The sequence below is a fragment of the Pteropus vampyrus genome, unplaced genomic scaffold, assembly GCF_000151845.1.
Source record: "Pteropus vampyrus isolate Shadow unplaced genomic scaffold, Pvam_2.0 Scaffold82, whole genome shotgun sequence".
NCBI classification, from domain to species: Eukaryota; Metazoa; Chordata; class Mammalia; order Chiroptera; family Pteropodidae; genus Pteropus; species Pteropus vampyrus.
The window spans coordinates 7749858-7777029 of record NW_011888863.1 but is presented as its reverse complement, the minus strand read 5'-3'; the positions used below and the strand labels follow the sequence as shown (position 1 = coordinate 7777029).

Here is a 27172-nt window from a genome sequence, read left to right as displayed (position 1 = left end):
AGTGTCAAAGTATTTAGATACAATGGCTGGTGATAGTAGGACTATAACAGAAGTTTTGATTCAACCATAAACAAAGAGCCCAAAACACGTTGGTTTGAAGATGGTCAGTTGGTTGCTCGCGCTCTCTCTCTCTCTCTCTCTCATTTGATTCCATTTTTTCCCTGCCTTCTCCCTTATCCCCTTGGTTTTTCTTCCCTCTGCTTTAGATGTCCACCCTTTTCTGAATCTTCTCTATCTTTTAATAGCTTTTGCCTCTATTAGTCCCTAAATTGCTTAAGCAAGTCAACTATGAGAGCATTTGACCACAGAGCTCTTTCAATTAAGTAACTTGTTTCTTTAGGTCGGTAAGGATACTACCAGGAGGGAGATGGTACTAAGACATAATACTTGATCTTTTTATATTATATTTCAATTTGATATCTTAATAGAAACAGACCTTTCTTGCCTGAGAGGAGGAAAATGGACTCAAAGGCTTTTAAAAATGAGAATATTTTCTTGTGAGGGTTGAGTGCAATACATTCACCGTGGCAATTCTGTAATATTCTCATGTTCCTGGCAATTAGAGAGATCCCTGAATTTGGAATACTGAATGACTAAGGTCTTGGTGAGGGGTTGGGTTCATGTATCATTCTAACCAAGATCATTTTAAACATTTTATAGCTTGTGAACTGCTGCATAAATCCACATTAGGCAAGGACATTTCTAGGACTTGACTAATGTCTGGAGATGGAATGGTTGGTGGAAACACAACCAGAATTTGAATCAGAAAACAGAGTTTAAGTCTTCATGGATTCTACTCCTTATTGTTTATTCTTGAGTTGCTATCTTCTTTCCCTGTAGGCATTCTTTAAATATATAAGCTAACGGTTTAGATAAAAAAAGAACCATATACTGAGTGGTCTCATTATAAATTCATGATGTTAATTTTAAATGTGCCCTTGGGGCTTCCCAGGTGGTATCTTACTCATTTTCCTTAATCCATCAATTTTTCCTCTCTCTCAGAAACTTCAGCATGTCTGTCTTTTTCCTTCTTCGCTGATGATCATACTTCTTATGTCATAAGAAAATAGAAGCAATTGGAGAACTTCTTCATGATCTCATCATATCACCTACTATGATACTGTGCCTTCCTGAATGTTCCTGCAGAATGATTGACTATTCTCCCAAGGCCAACTCCTTCATCAATGCCCTGGATCCCATCCATTTTTATCTCCTTGAGGACATTGCTCCAGACCTTTTCTCCTTTCTCTCATGCTTCACAAATTGTTTCCTCTCTACTGGATCTTTTCCTTTAGCATACAACCTTGTTATTATTTCTTTCTTCTTGAAAAAAAAGAAAAAAGAATTAAACAACGACAACAAAATACCTCAAACCTTTCACCTGACTAATTTCTTTCCTTGAGCTATCCTCAATTTTTCTTTTTCTCTTTAAAGCTAAACTCCTTAAAGATACTGTTTACACACTCTGCCACAATTTCTCTTCTCTTTCTTAAACCCATTCCAACTAGGTTTTTGTCCCCAACACCCCAACAAAACTGCTCTTCTCAAGGTTACTGATGACCTTCATATTTGTGACCCATGGATATTTTTCACTGCTTAATATGTCATTACTATTTTTAGAGATTATTTACAAAGCAACTTTAGAATTTATTGAATTTGCAGATCATTTTTAGTAAACTTAATTCAAAATCTTTTTGTTTTATATTATAATGAGCTAATCTTTAAGTTTTTAAAACCACAAATCTTATTAAATGATAGAGCTGCAACAGAGGAACTGGCAACATTTATTTGCACAAAAAGAAAGAGAATGACTATTAAAACAATATGTCGTAATTAAATTATAAAAATAACTGAAATTTTTTTTTTTACAGTTTTACAATTTGTCATAGAACAGAAGTTGTCAAAAACACTCTAAATCCTGTATGGCAAGCATTCAAGATCTCAGTCAGAGCATTATGTAATGGCGATTACGACAGGTAAAATAAATGACTTTTTTGAGAGCTTTGATTATTCACTAGATTTTGTATGCAATAATCCTAATTCAATTTTAAAAAAAATTCAGGTGGCCTCTTTACTGATGTAAGTGTGTATTTACAAAAGGATGGATGATTTATTTAGAATTTTTAAAGAACTTTTTAAAAAATCCACAATGATTTGGGGGAGATAATTTGGCAAATTAAAACTGTTTTTCCAAGAACAAAAAATGTGGAAAGTGCTAAAAATATAGAGTATTACTTTAAATTTTAACATATTCTTAAAAAGTCATTTCAGAATTTTTATTGCCTCAGGTCTTTCATTTGCTATTATCCTTTTAGGCTAGAATAAGTAAATATATGAGCCAAAAATCTATAACTAGATATATTGTCAACCCTGACAAACTCTTGAAATTGCTTTTTAGCATCACTGTTCTCATGGTTGCTGAATCATAAAAGTTCTATATATGTAAAACAGGGAGAGTCTGGTGTTTTATAAATAGGTGGGTGAGGTGGCCCGGAAGATCTTCCCACAATATACCTGAATATTTCTTAATATTAAATTCTTTTTCATATGTAAGTTTATTGTGAGGTTATAATATAAAAACCCCTACTCACCCCATAAGAAAAGCAAATAAAAAGAAAGTAAAACTCAATCTTTTTACTGTGTTTATTTTGTTACTTGAATGTTAGAAAACTGGAAATTTATTTTATAAACTAATATCATAGAAGGGACTATTGGTTACCAAAATGTTATTATATTTATTTTAAAATGTATCATGCCACTTGGCTGTCATTTTATTCATTTAATAGGATTATAACTTCATTTAACTGAACTTATTTTTTCTCTAAGAAAGTAGTTCTCATAATGTGGTTCGGCATCACCTGGTTAATCTTGTAGAAATTCAAGTTCTCAGGCCCCAGCCCAGGCTACTGAAAGAGGAGCTTTGGGCATTTGGTCCAACAATCCATGTTTTGAAAAGCCCTGCATGTGATTCTGTTACTTACTGGGATGAGAAATCCTGCTCTAAGACACTGGTTTTGAGGAGGCGAGAAATAGCTAAATGCCTCCCTGTTGAGGATTTCTGTTCAAAGTACATGTGTTTCTTCCATATACTTTTCCTGCTCCTTTTAAAGAATCCCTACAGATTTTAGAAACCTACTTTAAGATATAAGTTGAATTATAGCAATAAAATTAGCAAAATCAACTTCAGATTACTTTCAAGCATATACTACTTTATCTGAAAAAGTCAATTTATTTTTAAATTCTCAATCATATATTATTTTGGTCTTATTAAGTAACTTTACTCTGTTTGTATGTTTTTCCCACGGACAGAACAATCAAAATAGAGGTATATGACTGGGATCGGGATGGGAGGTAAGGCACTGTCTTTTCTTTTGTTCTTGTTCTTGAAACAATATGCTTTAAAAAACAAGTATACTGAAATGACCGTATTTTCTTAATTTTAATTTTCAGATTGCATATTTTGTCTAGTTTTTCAAATATTTCTGAAGTATTTACATGAGATTTTAAGAATGAGTGTATTTTCTTCAAATGCAAATTAAAATAGAGGTCTTTCTCATTTTCAGTAACAGTAAAGATTTCTGATTTGGATCTGGCAAATTCTCATTGCGTCCAACTTACAGATGTCTAGTTTTATCGCTGTAGAATAGTGAATCTCAAATTTATGTGTCTCACAATTTCTCTGAAGATTCCTATAAACTTTTTATTCTATATCCTTCATGGGAACACACCTGAGTCCCCTTTTTTCCCCTCAAGAAGACATATACCTCACAAACAACAACAAAATAAAACTCCAGAATTACACCTGGTGATTGCCAATGCAAATAGTTGTTCAGAGCTCTGCAATCATTGTCTCTTTCTGTACATCACAGCAGATGTTAGAGGCTAAAAGAGAGAGAACGTACTACTTTTTATCTTCATAAGTATTTCCCCACTGTTTCTACTATTTATGTAGGATCGATATTGAGATGTTTTTAAATGATGTTAAGCAAGAGTTCCCAGAAATGTTCAAATCTTGCCTTGGCCTAGATAACTGCCTCTCCAGGTGATTTTTAAAGGGACTGAAGATACAGAGGTGAAAGAGGAATAACAAATGGGAAAGCAAAGGGCATTTAATTTTACTTGGCTGAATGCCCTAAACTACAACCCAGAGCTCACTTAAGGATAAGGTTAAAAGCCCAAGATCTAAGCAAAGCCTTTCTTCCCACATTACATACAAGCCAGCAGCCAAGCCCAGAGGGTCTGAATACCTGTGCACTCCTGTTAATACAGGAACAAGTTTGGCCAAGAAGGCTGTCCTGTCCTGAGGGGGCACCTCCCTTCATCCCTTTTGCTGCATGGGCAGGAAAATGCCTAATCGGAGAGCCATATGCAATCATGTATGTGCTGTTTTCCCATAACACTCACACTCATGGTCCAATTTAGTATTTTCTCCTTTTCAAAGAGTGGTAAAGGAGGATGGAGAGAGGGTTAGAGATATTACCCCACACTTCAGCAGCCATCAAATAGTTACATAAGACTCAGTGAATTCAGTCTTTCAGTTATATCCCAAACATGATTGTGCTAACGTGACCTAAACATCATTTGACATTTACTCTTAGAGACATTTATGCTATATCACTGATTTTTACATTTCTGCCAGATTATTCATTTAATTAATTATTTATTACATTTTCTTGACACGAATTCTACATGCATTCTGGACAAATCTTCTTAGAAAACCTTATGTTTTCCACAGAGACTAATGTCTCATTGCTTCATTAAACTTTTTGTTGCTGAGAAAGTGAGTTTTGCTCCTCAGACTCAATAGAAAAAGAAATAATGCCAATCTAAGTAAAGTAGGACTTTGTGCCTTATATTGTATACCCAGATGATATAAATATGTGGTATATAATATACATTTTTTTATGATATAGCATATAAATTTTAATTGAGAATGGGCAAAAGTTGTGGCCTTTCCACAGCAATTTTAGGAAATTGTGGTAATAATTTTAATTTGATAACTTAGAAATGAGGGGTGTAAATTTAGATTTCATGTGTGTTCACAACAATTCAATCCTAAATTTGCAAAAATTTTAGATATTTTTTTGTCTTTCTTTGAAAGGTGAGTTTTTATGACTCTCTTGTTGTCTTCAGGCTACTTATCAGCCACAAATTTTTGAATAGCTTTGAGGATCAGAATTACCTTGGAATTTAGTTATCTTTTCTTTTGATGTTGGAGTTTTGAGCATTCCTATCCAAGATATGATTATCAACTGGTTCTAATGCTCAGATATTCTCTGAGTGTTTTTTTATGTTTTTCCTCATTTAATCTTCATACTAAGAGATAAGTACTATATTAATAACATTTTGCAGATAAAGAAACTAAGGCAGACAAGTAATACGCCTAAGGTCACAGAACTAATAAATGGTGGAGCCAGGACTTGAACCCTGACAGCATACTTCCAACAGTGCGCTTATAACTAATATATTATATTTCTACAGTATTTTAATTGTAAATTCTGGAACTTAAATAAAAGCCTTCAACTGGGACATTGGTCGTACTCTATGACTCTTTTGTAATTGTTAATGTGGTGATTATAAAGAATTCGAGGACTATTTAAGAAACCTTTTAACATAAATATATTCTTATCTGACATTTTATATTATCTGGAAAAGTGGATGAAACATTCCTAGATAGCAAGTCTTATGTAACAAGAAGTTAGAGAGAAATGAACATTGTAGATTTTGAAAGAATCCTAACAGACTTCGAATGGGCCAGTGTAATGTATAAAAGAGCCATCTTAGATTATGAGAATGAGAGCTAAAGTGAGATCAAGAACAAGTGAAAAAGAGTAGAGTTAGAGAGAAAAATAGAGAAAAAGGTCATTAATGAAATGTAGTTAAAAGTAGTGAAGAATTTGGTTCTTTAGATTAGGGACACTTTTTTCAATAAAAAATGATGATTCACAAACAAATGTTGGTAAGGATGTGGAGACAGGAAAACCACTGTGCATTGTTGATAGGATTGCAAATTGGTACGGCAACTATGGGAAACAGAATGTAGGTTCCTCAAAAAATTAAAAATAGAACTACCCATAACCCAGCAGTTCTACTTCTGGGTATTTACCCCCAAAAATCCAAAACACTAATTCAAAAAGATATATGCACCCCTCTGTTCATTGCAACATTATTTATAATAGCTAAGATGTGGAAGCAACCTAAGTGCCCATCAATAGACGATTACACACACACACACACACACACACACACACACGAATATTACTCAGCCATAAAAAAGAATGAAATTTTACCATTTGTGACAACATGGATGGACCTAAGAGAGTATTATGCTAAGTGAAGTAAGATAGACAGAAAAAGACTACCATATGATTTCACTTGTATGTGGAATCTGAAGAATAATATAAACAAACAAACAAAACAGAAACAGATTCATAGATGAAGAGAACAAAGTGATGATTGCCAGCTAGGAGAAGTAGGAGGCTGGGTGAGAAAGGTATAGGATGGAAGAAGTAAATTAATAGTTACAAAATAGTTACAGGGATATGTAAAGTACAACATAGGGAATATAGTCAATGGTATTGTAATAACTATGTATGGTGCCAGGTGGGTACTAGACTTACTGGAGGGATCACCTCATTATTTAAATGTATAACCACTATGCTGTACACCTGAAACTAATATAAAATAATACTGAATGTCAACTTTAATAGAAAATTTAACAAAATAAAATGATTTACTTTTTGAGACATAAATTTCAAAGCAAATGAAACAATCAGGTAGGAGATTTTGTAAGCTCGTGTTGTCATTGGATCTTCAAGTATTTGGGGAAAAGATTGCAGTGCTGGATACGATGTTGATTAATTTTTAACTTTCATTTCAACATACAATCATTAACAGCACATTGCAAAGAAGCCTGAGGAGTTCAAGACCAATTGATTGATAATAAAGGGGGTCTAATTGAGAAGAAAAGATTGTTAGGGAGAAACTTCAACATTCCTTGGATGTGAATTATGATTAGTAGAGTAATTAGAGGAATGTATTATAATTTTATAAGAGTCTAATAACATTTTAATGTTGGGGGAAATGCTCTTTAATTCAAAATATAGTTCTATATTTTATATGAAAATTTTAGGGTGTAATTCTATATAATCCATGTGCATTAAAGCAACCTTTTTCAATGTTAGCAAAATGATCAGTTCGTGGATGACATATAAAAAGCAAAATTAAAATCATGATTAAATAATTCTTGAAAACCTTTTCAACTAAATAATATATATGAAATTTGAAAAGCATATTAGTCTCCAATAAAAATGATGTATAAAAGCTATAAAAAATCCAGATATTAGTTTTATAATGCAACGATAATAGTCACTGTATGAATTATTATACAAGTTGATATTCCAGCTTGTGGTTATATGTAGTATAATAACATAGAGTTATTATACTTTTTACATTCCATTTTGTATATCTGACCTAATTTCCCAATCAAGATGTTCTTTCCTTAAATCAGAATAAATATATGACACTTATACTTCATGATACAATGTAATTATCATCAGAGACTGTTTTCTATATGTTTGTTTTTCTGTCATCTTTGATATTTGTCATAAATCCTGTACATATATCATTCTTATTAGAAAATACTATTTGCTCAGTGGATTTTTTTTGACAGTCTGGATCAACATTTTCCAATAGAAATATAAGGTGAGTCACATACGTAATTTTACATTTGCTAGTGGCAACGTTAAAAGTGAGAATAAACCAGTGAAATTAATGTAATAATATATTTTATTTAATCCTATATATCCAAAATGTTATCATTTTAATTGGGATCCATATAAAAATTAATGAGAAATTTTACATTTTTTAATACTAAGTCTGTGAAATCTGGCATGTATTTTATGCTTAGAACATATCTCAAGTCAGACTAGCTACATTACATGGTTCGTGGCTACCATGTTGGACAGCTTCATGTAGACTTTAATGAAATATATAATATTCATCATGAGTAACTTCATATCAGAGGGAATGTTTTGCCTGCATGTAACAAAAGTTAGAATCTCCCTCTTACGAATTGTGGGGAAAAACTGTTTAGACATCTGTATTATTTTGTGTGTATTGTGTGTAGATTTAACCATAGGAAGCCAAGAAATAATCTGATCTTTCAATCTAGAGAGACTATTTCAGTCAAAAATTCGAGTGGAAAATGCTTGACAGTGTTACTTGCTTAGAGTCACATTTTGTCTTACCAGAGAGGGTACTTCAGATAAATGAGGTAATAAAGATATCCGCAGATTAGGAGCTTCAGGAAGTGGTGTGGACTTGAGTCAGAATTTTGATGGTGTGTTTGATTCAGTTCATCAACTTGAAATTATTTCTGTAGCGAACATCTTGTGCATCTATGAGGCATACAAAGATGTGATAATATCTTGAGCAAGTAACCAGTTGACATGAAATTAGGTACCTTGAGCTCATCTAGAATAAAAGAAATAGAGTCATTTGCCCTTTTTTGTTTAAAGACATTGACACTGGTCTGACAGTGCAGAGGCGTCGCTTGACCTCGGTATGAATAATGAGTTTAAATGTACTTAATGTACTACAGTTTAAACATTTTTCTTAAATCTTCCTCCTAAATCACACCATTTCTTCAGGAGATGTGAAGGAAGAATATTTAGACCTCATCTTAACAATTGAAAAGCTGAAATCCCGAGAAACTGGTCTGGGTTACAAAGCAATCTGTGGTGGTATCCTTAAAAAGCTTCAATTGCTTGAAGTTGCTTCAGCTGACTTTATAGCTTAATTTAAAATCCAGGAAGCATTAATGGAACAGCTCTGCATTAAACTGTGGCTTTAATGTGGGACTGATTGTAAATGGGCCACCATGTAGATCCCTCTCTCTCAGGTAATAATGATTTGATGAAAAGGCTCAACCAATGAACTGCCAATCATAAAAATTCCAGCTTGTGAAGTCCGCTGAACAGGGAGAGTAAAAACTTAATTATTACCATTCTGCATTTTATTAAATGTAGTCATTGTAAATAGTGATACTTAGTAAGTGCAAGCTTCATTTCTCTGTGAAATGCTGTATGGATACTATCATTTTCTGGTTACCTTTAAAGATAATAGTTGATGTTTTATTTCTGTGATTATGCATCATCATGGTATGAAATGTGATTCTTGATCCAGAGCTTCACTCAGGAACTTACTTATAAGTTGTATAAGATAGTATAACTCATTTAGGAGGAACATGTGTAAACCTTTTATATTTTTCTCATTTATTTTAAATTTCCTCATTTACGCAGTCTTTCCCTACCAATAGCCTCTCTTATCTGCTTGCCATTAACTCTGAATGTCCTAAAAGTGTATTCAATAGACAGATTCAGCCTTTTTCCTTGTTCTACTACTTATCACTTCTTTGAGACTTAATAAATGTTGACAAATGGAATTTCACAATCTACGTGTTACTGATATACTATTTTTTCTTCCACCTATTAAAGTTTTAGATAATGATTTTTCTCACATGTTGCTTATGAGTTTTTTGGTCCCCTTTTTCTCTTCCACCTACCATTCTTGTCCCTGCGAAGGACTGATTTAATTATGTATATATCTGATACCTAAAGTGGTAATCAGTTTTTTACTTTTGTATGTTTTTATTTATTAATGATCCAATAGAAATTCTGTTAATTTATTAAAGAAGAAATTGTCATAGAGCATTTATTATGTACTAAATAGTTTGCCAGGTGATATGACTTAACAAAAAACTCCAAATTTTATATAACAATATTTTAATTTTCCTTAGTATTTTTTTATATATCTTTCCACTTGCCTGGAGTTATTTTGGATTCTCTCAGACCTTTATTTCAAGGAAAAAAGCGTTTTTCCCTCATTTTCAATAAGATTTTAAAGAAAATTGTATAAACATTTCACATTGGCCATTTCCAAAAAGATATTTATGGTATAGATTTTGGGAAATGATATCCTAGTCAACTTCAACTATGCAGTTTCAGTTTGCCCAGTGCTCATCTCTCTGGATATTCTTGCTTAGATGCCCTAAATACGTTGAAAGCCCTTCTATGTTCATTTTTGCCTACTGGTTTTCTGTTCAGGCCCATTTTAAATGTTGTCAGTTGTCTGAAAACTTTCCTTGTACATCTAAATCCATTTAATTTTTTTTTCCTGTGTATTGTGTTTACTACTTAGGAATGTTTATTAGCATATCTAACCCATTATGGCTTCTGTTGAAATTATTTGTTTCTGCTTTATCTTTCATATTAAATTGTAAACTCCCTGAGGTTAAGGATTGTGTTTTGTTTTATTCTTCACAGAATAGATTACAGTGCCTTTAATGTAGTAGCTTCTTGCTTTGTTATTTCAGTATTATAGAAGAGAGTATTAGAAATAACTTTGTCATCTTTCTAATGAAGAGTCAATCCTCTATTAGTGTTTTTATATCTCCTCATTTCTACCTTTCCTTGAAATTATGAAATAATCTTGAATAATTTTGGAGCTTTTATTTCCCTAGTGAAATTTCAGGCAGTGAGTAATTAGTTCGCCTGTCATTTTCTCAGTCTGTCTCTCTCTTTTTTAACTATTTGCAGACATCTTAGATTTATATTATATACTCGTGATTGTCTTGTCATATAGATTTTTTTCTGCTTTATTCTATTGTCAAATACTGATGACGTTCACCAACTCAATAGCAGAATTATCAAATTCAAATCAACAAATGCATTTATAGTGTAAATTTTGATTTTCGACTACCTTACTATAATTCATTTGCCTCCATTATAATGTCATCAGTCAAATTTGGAATATAAATTAATTTCTAATTTTAGTATAAGGTAAAATTAGAATCCTTAGGGATGGATGTGACCTTTAGAGTTAAGATTTTATTTTATAAGGAGGAGGGTGAGTCTGTTTAATTATATCCAGTTTTGAATTAATCATCAACTTTATCACTAAATCTGTGTTTCTTATTGTACGTTTTATTCCACTATAAGACTTCCAGGGGTGATATTCAAAATGTTTATCAACCATCACAACAGATGAAAGCTGTACAATATGAATAGGGACCTGGAAGCCCTTTCCTTTGCTAGGGTCAACCTTTTAATTGCTGGATTATGAGGCGGCCTGGAGAGTCCAAGGGAAGATCTTTGGAAGCTGGAGTATTAGGAAGGCACATAACAGACTCTGAAAAGTGGCTAATTATTAATGTATGAGTAGACAAATGTATTTGTGTTTTTACATTTACTCTTACTCTACTGATTTACACTCCTTGAATATTAATGTCTGGGCATTTCCATAATCCCAAACTTGCAGACTTGAAAAATTATAATCATATTGACCCCACCTTGCTCTCATTCACCATATGCAGTCAACTACCATCTTTTCCATCTATAAGAAATGAGCAATGAAATGATGCCATTATTGTCACTAGAATGAATAATGATTACCCTAAAGTTAATTTTTAATTATTTCAGTTTCCACTAGGTTAAAATATATTTATGAAAAGAGTACAGATATTTATTACTAGGTTAAAATGAGCTTTTGCAATAGTGTCATAATATGTACAAGACTATAATGGGAATATATTTTTTTTAAATAAAAAGATACTGGAAGAATAGTAAGGAGCAAAAAAGCAATAGAATATAATTTTTACAATGCAGCTTGGGGAAAGAGAAAAATTGGAACTAAAGAAAGCTTGAATCATAGAAATGGAAGAGAGAATTTATAGAGTCATAGAATTTACATAGTCATAGATAGAAGGGAACGTATAGGGAAGGACTGTTGAGAATAGAACAAAAACATTCTAACAAGCTCTGAAATGAGGGCAAAGAGGTGGAGATGAGGTTTTATAAATGTGTGCCAGAAAAGATGATTATAAGTTCACCTTACCAAAATAAATCATTTTATATCTCCAGTGCCACCATTACTGAATTAGAGTTAATTCCTTAGCATAGAAAAATAATTCACATTATCTGAAAAATCGTAGTTTTCAATTTGGTCTATAGACATAATTTAGTATTAAAATCTATAGCTCTTAGAACCCAACATTCTACAGTAGCTCAGGTGGAGATCTATTAGAAGGTAGGCTTTTTGTTCAAGCGCAACCAAGTTCCTACTTTTGAATGAGAATAGGGGGAATGCGTTGCCCATGGCTTATTGCTATGACTGGTAATAAGTTGCTTTATATCCTTGCCAACAAATTCTAGAGAGTTGTTTAGAACGACTCAAGTTAATCAACTCAATTTTTTTTGAATTGAATAGGAAAATATATTTTATGGTTTTGAGGGGTGAAAACATTTTACTAGAAAGCCTAATGACTTACCCAAAGTCAGTAGAACCCAAATGTGGAACCAAGAAAGACATTATTTTGGGGAGAGTTGCATGGATATTTCAATTTCACTAAAAAATTCACGATTTTTATAATGTGTTCAAGGATAGTTTTCCTACTATGCTTGTTATTATTTTAAAAGAAGAGCTTCTACAAATAGATATTAAGTCATCTAACCAGCCTGGACACTATCTCACTCAGTACTCTTAATTCTTCCATTAATGTTTTAAATTTGTATCTATTAGAAATTCCGTAATTCTGAAAATTTTCTTCATAGTTTCCTGGAGCCTCTTTTGGTTAAAGAATATACTAATTCATTCAAGCTTCTAACAGCAACAACAACAACAAAAACTTTTATGAGGTGCACTATCCTGTTTTTATATTTTCATACTTTGAAGATATTTACATTAAAACCATAATCATAAAAGTAGCACCCATCAAAAACACATGAAGAATGATTAAATCCTCTCAGAATACCTAAAAAGTTTGTTTCTCCATAAGTAGTCTTAGAAAATAGTTTTCATTTTGAGAAATAAAAAGAGTAATGCTAACAGGAATTCAAAGCATATCTTATAAACCCTGAATGATGATAAGTAGCTGTTACTTTTATATTAATATAAAAATAAGCACACAACTCCCAGTGGCTGAAATTCTTTCAATTCTGAAAGTTCTGAGCTGCTAAATGAGATCTAGGTCAAGGATTACAGTAAACTCTGTCAGCTCTAACTGTGAAGTTTCACTGAAGTGGGATGACCATTTCTAAAATTTAAGCATGTACCTATTTTAGTAACAATGCCTTGTCTGCATAGCACAAAATAAGATTAAATTTTGTGAATTACTTGTTTTTTCTGAGATAAATATTCTAGGCAAATTAGATAAGAGCTAGGATGACTACTTTTGAGAGTGGAATTATCTATCTATACATATTAAAACTATATCTATACCTATACAACAGCAATAATTTACATAACTTTGTACTGCATAGACATACCTTTTCTTCTCTCTTGCTCTTTTTTTTTTTTTTGACTCATAAGTCTATTAAATCTAAAACCTTGACAATCATTGATCAAAGAAAGCTCTCCAAAATGCATTCTTCTCCCCATAGGTTTGAAAGAATTTCAATAGCAAATTTATTTTAATCTCCTCCTGTTTGTGACTTACCCTTTGCAGTTAATCCCTGTTGCCCTTTTACATACCCTGTTGCCCTCGCAGTCTGTCAGGAAGATAATGGACAGTGTAGAGACCGATGCCTGAGAGAATGTAAACTGGTAGCTGGCTCCACAAGCAAGGTGGCAAGGGAGCTAGAACACTTATGATGTCTGTTGGCAACTCTGACATGACTATGATAACTAGTGTCCTGACACACAGAGTGGAGAGGATACCCCAAAGGCAAAGAAGGGATTGTTTGTCATTGAAAAAACCTTAAACTTGGGTAGCAGTGGACTGTACTGTGCAATTTGCCAACTTTTGCTACTTCAGGCTGGGGGTTAGGTGTTGTGTTGTGTTGTGTGTGTGTGTGTGTGTGTGTGTGTGTGTGTGTGTGTGGTGTGTGGGGTGTGTGTGTGTGTGTGTGAGAGAGAGAGAGAGAGAGAGAGAGAGAGAGTGTTGTTAGATTTTCCTTGCACTTTCTTGTCAAAGTATGAAACTTGATATGAGAAGGGATAAAGATCCCTATGTTCCAGGCTTAATCATTGTTAAAGGGAAGACAAATTAAGGTGATTTTATTATTTCTTAATGACATATTAGTGGTAGTGAGGGCTTATAGAGAATGAACAAAGCTAGCAATGTGATATCAAATCCAGATAGATGAGTAGATAGTTTTATCTATGAACTCAGGCAAGTTTGAGTGAGAAAGGTTAAAAATAAATATACTAATACAATAATCTATACAGAACATTAGCTGAAAATATACCAGTGTATGTAAATGAAAAATGTATAAAAGCATGTGATACATAGCTAAAATAAAGTTTTTTAAAACTGTGAATTGAATTTATCTTCTTATGACTAAAGGAAGGTTTTTTAAAATTCTTGAATAAAGATCTTATTAATATGTTGGAAAGGAAGTAATTATTTTGAATTGCATTTATTTGGCCATAGACCAATGACACAGAAAGAACAAAACGGTACAAAAATAGAGATTTAGTATTTCTCTTTTTTTCTTTTAACTTTGATCCTTTGGCCAACATTGAATTTATCATTATTTTATGTGAATATTGCTTGATTCTTTTTCTGTTGTTTCACTTATCATAATAATACTAATTATTATTACTTCTCATTATTCTACAAAAAATAACACTCACTGCCTGAAATTTAAAATTTCAGAAACAGTATACTGAATCCCACAGACTTTCCTTTCTAGAGATTAATGTTTAAACTAAAAGCTAGAATTCAGTCGCTTTGGAATCACAGAAAAAAGTGACATGGATGACATAAATATTTAAAAATACATGAAATTGGAGAAGATTTTAACTCCATAATATCAGTTTACTTTCTAATATATAATCCTAGAAAAATATCCAAAGATCCCGGCTGGCTAAAAAACTCCATCCTACCTTTCAATGAGTTAAATTGCATTTGCGAAACTATAGCTAGGAAAATGTTATTTTATATTAAGAAATTTTACCTTAAATAGGAACTGCTTTTTATTTCATCAGGCAAAATTTAATTCGAATGAAGAGTTTTTTTTTGCTTGACAATATTTTGGTACATTAAGCTTATCAGAAGCAATAGAAAAGAATTAAAGATTATTTACAAAGCTAAACATTATTTGTAATTAAAATTTACATTATGTCCAATAGATACATATGCAGTTTTAATAATCTAACGTCCCAAATACACTTCAAAAATATGTCTATACCCTGTTTTTTAAATTTTGGCTTAAATGTGATAAATCACTATACAGTACATTTCCTTTACTATTCTATATGTTATTTGCTATATCAATGTAAACTAAATTAAAATATTGTCTTTATTTTAGAATATGCGATTTGTATGTCTTTATGTGGATACAATAAATACGTGAAAATAAAGTTAAAATTTTGAATAATAATAGGTGAAATACATATTAAAATAAATGATTATATAGATATAATATTATATAAAATTTTATATATATTTATACCCCCCAAACAATGGGACTTTATATATATGTGTGTGTCTCTATATATAATATTAATGTCTTTTAAAAATTCCATCTGTATTAGAAATGGATAAGAGCAGGTGTGGATAACAATGATAATATTAGCCTATTTCTCCTGCTGAATTGTTAATATTAAAGATATTACATCTAATACTTTCTGCTAGTAAAGCATAAACCAGAACTTTATGAAGAAAAAATTACTTTTGTCAGAATGTGTTTATAGTCTGTTTACTGGAGCAATAAATTAAGAATCATGATAGTTCTACAGATTTAGATAAAGAACAGATTATAATCTAGGAATATATAAAGGTCACATTTCTGGACTTTTTAAGGGAAGCTAAATTCTCCATCAGGATTTGAGGAAGTTACAAGGGAAAACAATGAATTTTGTTGAAATTTTAAAGTAGAACATCTTGTAAGAATCAGCAAAGGCTCTTGTTATCTCGTTTAAAAAATTCTTAGATGCTGAAAAGTGTCCAAGTCAAAAGCTTTGACTGGAAGAAAAGCAAAGAAAATTAGCAAAGTCAGGGACAGGTAATATATTGTTAATTGTTATGTGGACTTCTGAAGACATTTCTTTAGCAATCATGGGGAAATTACAAGTCCCATGGTACGTTTTGCAGATAATTGTGGAATTCGTGACTTGTTTCAGTTACCTCTGAAAAAAACAGTGCTACTCCCCCTGCAAATACAGATTTAAAAAGTAAAAATGTCTGCAACCTATGCGTTGAATAAAGGTCACCCTAACTGCACTTCAATTAAAAGCATCTGTCATTTTGTGATTGCTCAGTCTCTTGCTATTTTCAAAAATCTTGCTGTGTTTGCTGGAACTGGAGCAGATTAGACAAGATAGGGGAACATGGGAAATTATACTGTTGAAATACAAATGGAGGCGACAATATCTGAGGTTGTTGTTCCCATAGGAAAGATCACGCCAGTTTTTGTGCTGAAATCTTTTCAACATTCCCATCAGAATTTGTTTACCAGTTCTCATTTCAGATATCCTTCAGTGCACACCTGAAACAGGTCATACTGTGGTGTGCTCCAAAGGAGTTACATATATACCTGCTCCAGAGCAGTACAAGCCACAGTTATATATGTAACTCCAAAATATCACAAAACAACATGTATCAGTTCATAAACCCATTATATCTTTATATGTTTTGTTAAAGCATCTTTAAAACTACGCACATAGCTGTTTGCAGTCATATTCTTAATCATTAGAAAAATGTATTTTTTATATCTTTTTTAAGGAGTTAAATGCCTTTCACACACACAAAAAATGAAATCTGGATTAATTTTTAAACAGTGAATAGGCATTGCCTCTAATTTTTAGATAGACATAAGATCCTGCAGTTGACAGGCTCAGTCAAGGCCCCGTGGTGATAGAGAAAGGGATGAGATGGATCAGTAGTAGTTGCCACCTGTACACATTATGTGTAAAACTAGTTTAAAGACAGTCAAGAAAATAAGCATCATCCATTGTGCCCAAGGTGCGGCCTTCAGGAATATCTTCTGAAATGCCATCCAAAGGCTGTATTCTCTGACTCTTTTTTTCTATGTCTTTGGTGTGCTTCTGTGGGTACATTTCTGTGGAAAAATAACCCTTGTCTGCATTACTCACAGAGTTTCCTTAAGGAGATGGAGTAGCAATGGTTAATATGACTGGCTCTTATGCCATTCTTTTTGACTGAATGTAGTTGATGTGAGGCAAATTTGTTAATGTTACTGGCAAGGAAAGATCACTGCATGACTGTGATGTTAACTTAAGTATAGTTGCAACATTCAAAAGTTTCTATTGTGTACCAGGCAGTATTGGGAATACTGAGATGAATTATCACCTTTCTTAACTTCAGGTATGATAAAGTTTCAGAAGGGAAATACATAAACGACAGGTATAATACAATATAGGAAGTGTAATTATAGAGAGATACTGAGGTTCTTTGAGATCAAAGAGGAAGGGCATGAAGCAGGAAAATTTCCTGGAGGACATAATAGCTAAGTTGTAGAATAAAGGGTAAGTGGTGATGGAGAAGATTCCAAGGTAGGGGAGGATGGACATATTTGTTAAATAAGACTGTCCTACAGGTTTCAGCTGTAAATGTGAATACATGTAATATCCATTTTTTCCACTATTAATGGAGTATAGAAGTGATTGTACTATACAGACTTTAACAATTCATTTTACTTAAACAAGGCTTTTAATTTTTTTTAATTTATTTTTATTTTTATTTTTTACTTCCAAGGAACTTCATTTTTTATTAGTGTGGCCATATTTAGCAACTTGAATAATTCAATACTGTGAATGCTCAAACAAGGCTTTTTAGAGCCAAACTGCTAGCTATAGTACTAATCAATTTGCTTTAAATCTCTTTTTTATTTCCTTAGATTTTTAGTAATATATATATGTATATATATGTATATATATATATGTGTATATATATGTATATATATATGTGTATATATATATACACACACACACACACACATATATATTTCTAATACATATATATTATAAAAAGAAATCTGGGAAAAAAACTAGTGATGTAAACAGGCACAAATCAGATAAATAACCCTGGAGTAAACTGTATTTTGTAAATGCAGTCAGAGAGCTTGAGACTCATAATATAGAATAATTATTTTAGTTACAATTAAATTAACAGGAAATAGCAAAACAGTATTATTGAATCATAAGGAAATTGTTATGATTTATTATGAAAGTCTTTTCATCATATTTCTCTGTATAATGAAAATTATTTCAATATTATACTATTGAACAAATATTAATATTAAAGCAAATTAAATTTTTCTCCTTTTAATATTAGTAAAATCTAAGAATAATTGATGATAGGGAAAAAGAAAATTATAAGAATAAATCAGAGCAAACCATGTTTAATACTTTTTAAAAGTACTTATCTATAATTTAATATACAATTTTTGAAGTAGGACAGGTTACAAAGGTAACTATAAAAATTTCCAGTATTCTAAAAGATCTGTAACAAAATTGACCTGAGAACCTATACGCTTATCCACCCAAATTCTTCTGATTTATTCTGGAGACAAAGCACCTTATATTTAGGCTTGGCAATTTTATTGCTATCTTCACTTATTGCCTTGTGTTTATTACCTTCTAAAAAATTCACTTCTTGATCATCTATTTCTCTGCAGAGATATAATGATTTTTTTTTTTTGAAAATTAATCCCACCAAAATGTTGTCTTGGAGGCTGAAATACAATCTGTGACTCAATGCATTTTCTTCTCTACAACACAAGAATAGCATTGCACTTGCATGATACGCAAATTCAGTGTTTCATTCAAAATAACCACCTTGAACAAGATTTAGAATGGGGTGAGGGGGGCAAGTATTTTATTCATTTTTTCATTTATTTATGACCGGTCTTATTCTTAAAAAGATCCAAGACAACTTATGGAAAGCGTATAATAAGACATGGTGAACTCAACTGTATAAGGAAATTGAAGCAAAGGGAAAATAATGAGCTATTCAAAAAGTCTGCAGAGGACAATATATCATGAAGACATATCCTGTTAGAAAATGGGCCACAAATGTGGCTGTAAACCCTCTTAACAATTACTCAAAGGGGAAAATCTCCATTTCATGATAAGCAGGGTCTTTTCAAATATGGAACAAATAAGAACCACAGATTTCCAGCACTGAGACCAAAGAAAAGTGTACCGCATTGTTCATCACTCAATTCTATATAGTAACAAATTTAACAAGAACGAAACAGAATGAAACATCAAAGAACTGTTTCTTAGAAAGTTCTACAGTGACTTCAAAAGGGGCAAGTCAATGTGCAGTTTGGTAAACCTGACCATTTGCAGTTAGGTCCAGATTTGTCACTCTGTTGGACTGTCTTTATCCAGGTGGATACATTCTTGGGACTTGATTGAGTAATTGCATTTACTTGAGAATAGTAACTGTTGCTCATCTCTACCAAGTTTTTGATTAGTGTTGAATGGCAGGAATTCAGTGTTAACAATAAGAGCTGAACGTTGAATTTAAACGGTTAACCAAATGGGGGTAGGATTTACACAGACATAAAACTGCCATAAGATCTTGAATGATCTAAGCATTTTTAAGGCCTGTATATTAGATTCCCACCACTAGTGTGGTAAGCTCTGGTTATATAAGGCCTGTCCATACTCAACAATATCAAAGCATTATGTTTGAAGTGCTATAATAGAACCTTTATCTCAGTGATCACTACTTAAGATATCAGACATACACATTGGAATGGAGGAAGATTGTAAACAGACTCTCCATAACTCAAGAGTTCTTAGAATCTGCAGTGAAAGATATCATAAGTATTAGCTTGCACTTCTGAAGGTCAAGGAGAATTATTTATAAGAAATCTGTAGCACTAGAGTCCTGTTTTGTAATTTTCCTTGTGTAACTTGAAAGAATAAGTACTAGGGGTTTGGGATCATAAATACAAATATATTAATCATGGTCTTCAATTATCTTTTCCTTTCACCATTTTCATATGTATAGATTTATTTCTGAAAATTAAATCCAGAAGAGGTCAAGGTGATACTGGTGTAAAGAGGAATGTTTCGTATACAATACTGGATATGTGTGTACAAGATCTTTGAGATAACAGAGAACTGGAAGGCTGGATATCTAAATGAGCTCTAAAATAATTTTTTTAAAAAAGTACTTCTTATTGCAAAAGCTCTAATAAAATGAAATGACAGCTAGTTTTTTCTTCCAAATTCCATCTTTTTAGAAATCAATATTTTGGTTGGGTAGGCTCAACTCCGATGTGGTTTGTCACTGGTCATCAGGTCTACGGAAGGCATTGAACTTGCCTGAGGGGTCTGGGGCAATGTCCATTTTTTATGGCAATGAACACTTTGCATTTGCAAAGCAAAAGGACCAATCTTAAATTCTAGGATAAAAACAGCAGCAACATGTCTTATGTTTGTTATACTACTTTAGCTTCTACAGTCTTTATCTTCTTACTCTGACACATTTTGCCATTGCATGGAATACCATCATTGTGCCCTTATTTCTCAGCAGTGTATGTTCAACCTAGTGTTGATCAATACGTTAGAACAGAGTAGTGGAATACAAGTCCCCTCTAAACTGCTGAATGCGTGATATGTTTTACAGTTGCATAAGTCAGACTTAGTAATCACACTGATAAGCATTTGATAGTGAGAATTTAACACATGTTCACTCGATGCTTATCCATCCCCACCTAAACTAAGAAGGCATCTGTAGAAGGCCTGCTTTTTAAGTAGGCAGTGACAATTGCTTTAAAAAAGTGAAGAAATTCAGAATAACCATGTTGGTATTAGCCATGTACTTTTAAGTTATAATTACTATTTGTGACAACATGAATAGATCTAGAGGGTATTACGCTAAGTGAAATAAATCAGACAAAGACAAATGCCAAGTGATATCACTTATATGGAATCTGAAGAACAAAATAAATGAACAAACAAAACAGAAACAGACTCGTAAATACAGAGAACCAACTGATGAATGCCAGAAAAAAGTGAAGGGATTAAGAAATATAAATTGTAGTTAAAAAATAGTCATGAGGATGTGAAGTACAGCAGAGGGAATTAGTGAATAATATCATAATAACTACATGTGGTGCCAGGTGGGTACTAGACTAATTGAGGGGATCACTGTAAATTATTTAAATGTATGACCACTATGTTGTACACCTGAAACTAATATAAAGTAATATTGAATGTTAACTGTAATTGAAAAATAAATTAATTTAAAAAAAGAAAATAAGGCTTAGTGACTATTATCCATCTTAACATGAGATACTTTTTAAAATAATGTCCAATTACACCCTGATCATAGGAAAGTTTGGTGGTTTTATATGTTATATTTGTGATTATTGATATGGTTAATAATAAATTTTTGAATGTCTTAAACTTTTATCCTAATAAATAATCATTTAGATAACATAGAAGATGAACTGTTTTAGAGATATGAGTTGTTAAAACTAATATACTTGTTTGAAATATTAATATCGGTGGGATAAATTAAATATTATTTGAATATTAACAAAATATAATTTTTAAATACATATAATTATGGGTTAAAGAACAATGAAATTATATATCAATCTCTTAAAATATGTTACATTTATAACAATATCAAGCATTTTTCATGATTAACTGTATAGTTCTAAAAGCCTTGAAATATAATTGGCAAATGTATGAAAACTAATACTATATATATTTTTTCCTTTATTTTAGTCATGATTTCATTGGAGAATTTACAACAAGCTATAGGGAACTTTCTAGGGGGCAATCACAATTCAACGTATATGAGGTAAGAGGAATTTTATTTTATTATTTTCCTCTGGAATAAGTATATTTATGCTTTAAAAGTATAGATTTTGCAATGGATAATTGTCCAAGGTTAACTAAGTAGCAACATTTGTAAGTCTAAACTTATTGAGTAGGCTTGTGTCTAAGATTAAATGACATTGTTTCTCTTCAAGTCACATGGTCTTTTAAATCTTTTTTGAGAGATTTAAAATTCTTGCCTATGTAACTTTTTAAAAAATTTTTTGAACAATTCAGTATGGATGCAAGTTTATTTTTCCCTAAGCTTCAGCCTTTATTTTTTGCCTTCCTACAAATCTCCTCTTCAGTCCCCTTTTAAAAACAAAAAGTATGCATTTCAGTTGTGTCAACATAATTATAAAATGAGTTGTAGTCTGCTTAGTGTGTTCGAGCAACTTCACTGTTGTTTAGATGAACACTGAAAGGAATGACAAGGTATGATTCAATCATTAAAGAAATCCAGGTTATTAAAAGCAAATATACCAGTTATTTCTGCCTTAAACCTACATTGCCAGTTAACTACCAGATATATATTGAGCATATGGCATGTTTTAGCACTGTTAATCTTTGAGCTATGTTATCTATAATTATCTATATTTTTAAATTTAATATACATGGATAGCAAAGGAGAATATGTCTGTATTTAGTCAATAATGGTAACTGTTTTCCTGCCAGATTAATACTAAAATTGACCTCTTTTAAATTAATAGGGTAGGAATCTCCTTCTACCACCTTCTTACTGGGCTAAAGCAGTTGTATTTCATGCATTCATTCATTAACTTATAAATGAAATATTTGTTATGTAGCTTCTATATTCCTGTTCTGTGTTAGGCCCTTGGGATACAGAGGTGAATAAAAATTTCAGTATCTAATAGGAGAGACATATACATGAAATATGTTTAGTGTATCCTGATAAGTGCTATATATAGTATTATACTTAGTAGACTAGGAAATATTTGTGTGGTGGTTGGGAGAGGCGGGGGAAATCAACCCAAGAATGCTTCCCAAGCAAGGACAAAGATAGAGTAATGGATCAATTTTTATATCAGGATCTCTCAAGGAAGGAATATTAAGCCTCTAAACAGGAATGGAAGTAGTATAAGATAGGTTGTACTTATATAGAGGCCTGTTTCTTCTGTCTGCCCTCAAAACTGACATGCATACCAGCCTTCCTTGTACTTAGGACCCATCTATTGCCAATCACCATATAGCCCTCCACAAATCAACCACTTTGAGTTTTCTTAGCTTTTATAATGTCTTCTGCCCTTTGGAACAATCTTATTCAGCAAAGCTAGTTTAATGAGAGTGGTACCACATCTGCTGAGATGACAAAGAAGCTTTGTAAAGTTATTTCCTATTAAATACCCTACATGGATATTTGTGCCGTAACTTCAAATACAAATGTTTTCTTATTATATATATTATCAATAGAAGAGATAAGTCTGAAGAAAACCTGAGACCATTATGTATTATGTACAGGTAGTTTTAGGATTTCAGTGGACAGCTCTTGGTCCAATACATGGGAAACTTCCTTTTCTACACATGTGCAAGGGATTTGGTTTTGTTGAGACAACCATGGAAGTTTTCAGCCATTATTCTCCTTTTCTCTATCCCTTCTCCTTTCGGTACTCCCATTATGCATATGTTGTTATGCTTAATTTTGTCCCACAGGTTTCTTAGGTTCTGTTCATATTTTTTTCTTTATCATTATTTTCTTTATTACTTAAACTAGAAAATTCCAATTAGCCATTTTTTTTAAAATCACTGATTCTTTCTTCTGACAACTCAAGTGTTCTGTTAAACCTCCCTAGTGAATTTTTCGTTTCAGTTATTGTGCTTTTCAAGTTGACAATTTCTATTTAGTTCTTTTTTATAATTTTGATCTACTTATTGATATTTCTATTTGGTGAGACATTGTTTCATACTTTAATTCTCTCTACATAGTTTTCCTTAGTTCTTTAAACATGTTGATAATAGCTGATTTAAAGACTTTTTCAAATAAATCTCAAATCTGTGAATTCCCAGGGGCAGTTTCTATTGATTGCTTTTTTCCTGTGTATAAATGATACTTTCCTGTTCCTATGCATGTTTTATACTTTTTGTCATTATCGAATGCTAGAAATTGTTAAAAATATTACGTAGTAACGCTGGCAGTTCAATCCTCTGCCTTCCCCAGTGTTTGTTTTTGTTGTTATTTATTTAGTCCTTATTTATTTGTTATTGTGTGGGCCATTAAAATCTTTGCACTCGCTAGAGTGGTCCGCACATGTTTTGACAGAGGTTTGTATATGTTGATACACTCCTTATGTGCTACAACAGTGTAAAATTCTACCTTGGCTTTTACTTGCTGTTTAAGGAGAGACTCAAGGTCAGCCAGAGATTAAGGATTGGAGCTTTCTCAGGTCTTCCCTGTCCATATGCACAGACCTGCACAAGCATTTGACCTTCTAGATTCCCAGGAATATGCTTGAGCTTTTAAAAGCCCAGGCTGGATTGACAGGTAAATCTTCTGTCTGTTTCCCTGGCTGACAGAATTACCACCAGAATTACAGTCATACTGGGTTGGAGCTGGTTTTGAGGCTGTTGCTAGGTCTATATTGGAGTCTGGTTGGCATACTTATTACTAGGGGCTTTGTCAGGCATGGCTTCTGTCCCTGGGTAGGTGAGACTGGCTCTAGTATTTGTTCAGAAGGCTGGCACTGAGCTAAGTTTCCTCTTTAGGGTATACAGTTGTGTCTTCAGTCAGCTGACCTGTTACTAGGTACACAGGCAGGTGTGGCTCTTGCCAGGTCCCTGGGAGGGCTCCTCCCTGAGTGGGCAGGAATGTCCCTAGAACTCCTCAGAGGGCCTAGAACCAAGCCCCTTGACTGTTTCACGTTCCATAGCCAAGACTGAGGTCTGTAGACCTAGTTCTGGAGAAATAGGTGGGCATGTCTCCCACTAGGTCCCTGGGTGGGCTGATCAGCTTCCTGTCCCAAGGCTGAAGGGGCTGGAGCCAAAAATAGGGATATTTTAGGATTTCCTGAGGTGCAGACCTGAGTGTTTCTTGGTGGGTCCCTGTGCCAGCAAGATTTTCACACACTGTGGCTGGGTGGGCTGGAACGAGTATTGGGCCTTTTCAGGATCTACAGAGTTGTAGATAAGGTCGTTTCCCACTGGAACCCTGGCCCCACAGGGCTGTTGATGGACTGGGCTGTGAGGGAGCTGGACTCCAGTAAAGGGCCCTTTCAGGATCTCCAGCAGAAGTGTGGATGGCAGTCTCTCCTCCTGGCTCCGTGTGCCATTTGGCCTTCATATTCCTTTTCAATCTATGTTTGCTCTCTGCTCCAGCCAACCTGGGCCAGTTATTTTTTCCTCTTTCTAGATGTTGAATTTGTCTGTTCTTTTTCACTAGAGCCCTAGTTTAAATTAGTAAATTATAGTTCAAATAATACTTATTCATACATTATTTCATCTTTCTTTCCCTGTCAAAATACTTCTATATTTTGGATTGAGATGTGCTGAAAGATCACTTTTTAAGGCACTTATGTGTTTTATTTATTCTATTAGATTGACAGGTCTTACTCATCTTTATATGCCCTGTATCTTCCAGTATCTTGTACAACGTAGGAGTGCAATAATATTTCCTCTTGGAATAAACAGTCAAAATTTAGTCTTATGTCCATAAACCAAGCCTTTACCAATTATTATGTAGCCTGGGTGGCTGGTGGAAACTACCAGTATAAAACAATGGAGTCAGTAGAGCCCTTATATATTTATATTTATGAGTGATTTGCTATGTTAATGCACTTAACCTAATAAAAAATACATGCCTTTTGAATATACTTTTTTTTCACAACTTATATTTACAGAGAAATCTTTATTATTTAGTACCTTAGTATTAAAGGTCTCTTTCACATCAAGAGGAGGCAGATGGGTAAGGGTAATCAATGCATAAAATCATCAAGAACACTACTGAAAAAGAATTGTTAAGTCAATAATCACTTTTGCAGTGAAGTTTTGGTTAAATGACTGTATAGGAGTCATACTAAAGGCATGTGTAAATGAATAGATGCATAAGAAGTAAAGGTTAGACTACATATTTAAAAAAAAATAGTATAAAACCTAATATATTGTAATTGCTTTATCTTTTTAAGGTGGTGAATCCCAAAAAGAAAGGAAAAAAGAAAAAATATATTAATTCGGGAACAGTAAGTCAAATTTAATTGTTCTTCATTAACGAGTCAAATAAATGAATAAAATATATGTAACATTTTTTTTATCAGAATAGAAGCAACTCAAAGCTGAGCTATTTCACTAAGGATTTTAATATAGAGGTATATAATAGAAAAATAAACTTGCTATGGAAATGGTTGTAATGGAGAACACCTTATAGGAGGTAGTGACCTAGCTTCCTGCATGTTGCTCTAGGGGTTTTAAGTCCTGTGACGGAAGCGGAAGTTTTGTTATGAATTCTTCATTCAGTGGAATTACACTAGAAAGACTCAAGAAGATGTGAAAAAGTTTAAGTGGTAGTACAAAATACTATATTCTTAATAGGCTACACTTAACTGTTATGACTCATTCTATGGGATATGGAAATACTTGTTTATCATGCATTAAAATTTACAACTCTGTAGGAATGCTGGACTAAATAAGTACAGGAAGGTGCAGAGATACAAATATCTTAAAATTGTGAAAAATAAACACCATCCTATTTAGTTAAAAAATACACTGAAGATTTTATCCTAAGATTTTATCCTTGGGAGAAGCAAAATCTAAGTTTTCCCCACATTTCCCTTTAAAGATATTCTATAAAGCAAGACACTTAAAATATTAGATGGTCTCATTACAGGACCAAGACAAAAATACATACTTCCTTTTACATGGCTTAGCTCACTGATTTTCATTTCTTAGTTTTAACCATTTTCCAACTCCCTTTCATCTTTCCTTTTATCTAAAACTCAAGATGGATCAAAGACCTAAATATAAGACCTAAAACAATAAATTGCATAGAAAAAAAAAAACATAGGTGCTCAATTCATGGACCTTGGATTTAGAGAGGTTTTTATGAATTTGACCTCAAGGGCAAGAGAAGTAAAAGCTAGCAAGCAAACACAAAACCATAAATGGGACGATATCAAACTAAAAAGCTTCTGCACAGTAAAAGAAACCATCAACAAAACAAAGAGACAACCAACTGAATGAGAGAAAATATTTGCAAACAACGCCTCTGATAAGGGGCTAATATCCAAAATATACAAAGAACTGATACAACTCAACAACAAAGAAGCAAACAATCCAATTAAAAAATAGGCAGAGGACCTAAATGGACACTTCTCCCAAGTAAGACATACAAATGGCCAAAAGACATATGAAAAGA

At 32.7% G+C, this 27172-nt stretch overlaps 1 protein-coding gene across 1 annotated transcript in view; it reads left to right on the top strand.

Annotated features, from left to right (window-relative positions):
* Positions 1 to 27172, top strand: part of CPNE8 (copine 8) — a 174822-nt gene that overhangs the window by 91618 nt on the left and 56032 nt on the right. Inside the window, exons 8-11 of the mRNA XM_011363179.2 lie at positions 1867 to 1976; positions 3310 to 3351; positions 21718 to 21793; positions 25947 to 26000. Coding sequence (XP_011361481.1) covers positions 1867 to 1976; positions 3310 to 3351; positions 21718 to 21793; positions 25947 to 26000 — 282 coding nt within the window. The remainder of the gene's footprint in view (positions 1 to 1866; positions 1977 to 3309; positions 3352 to 21717; positions 21794 to 25946; positions 26001 to 27172) is intronic.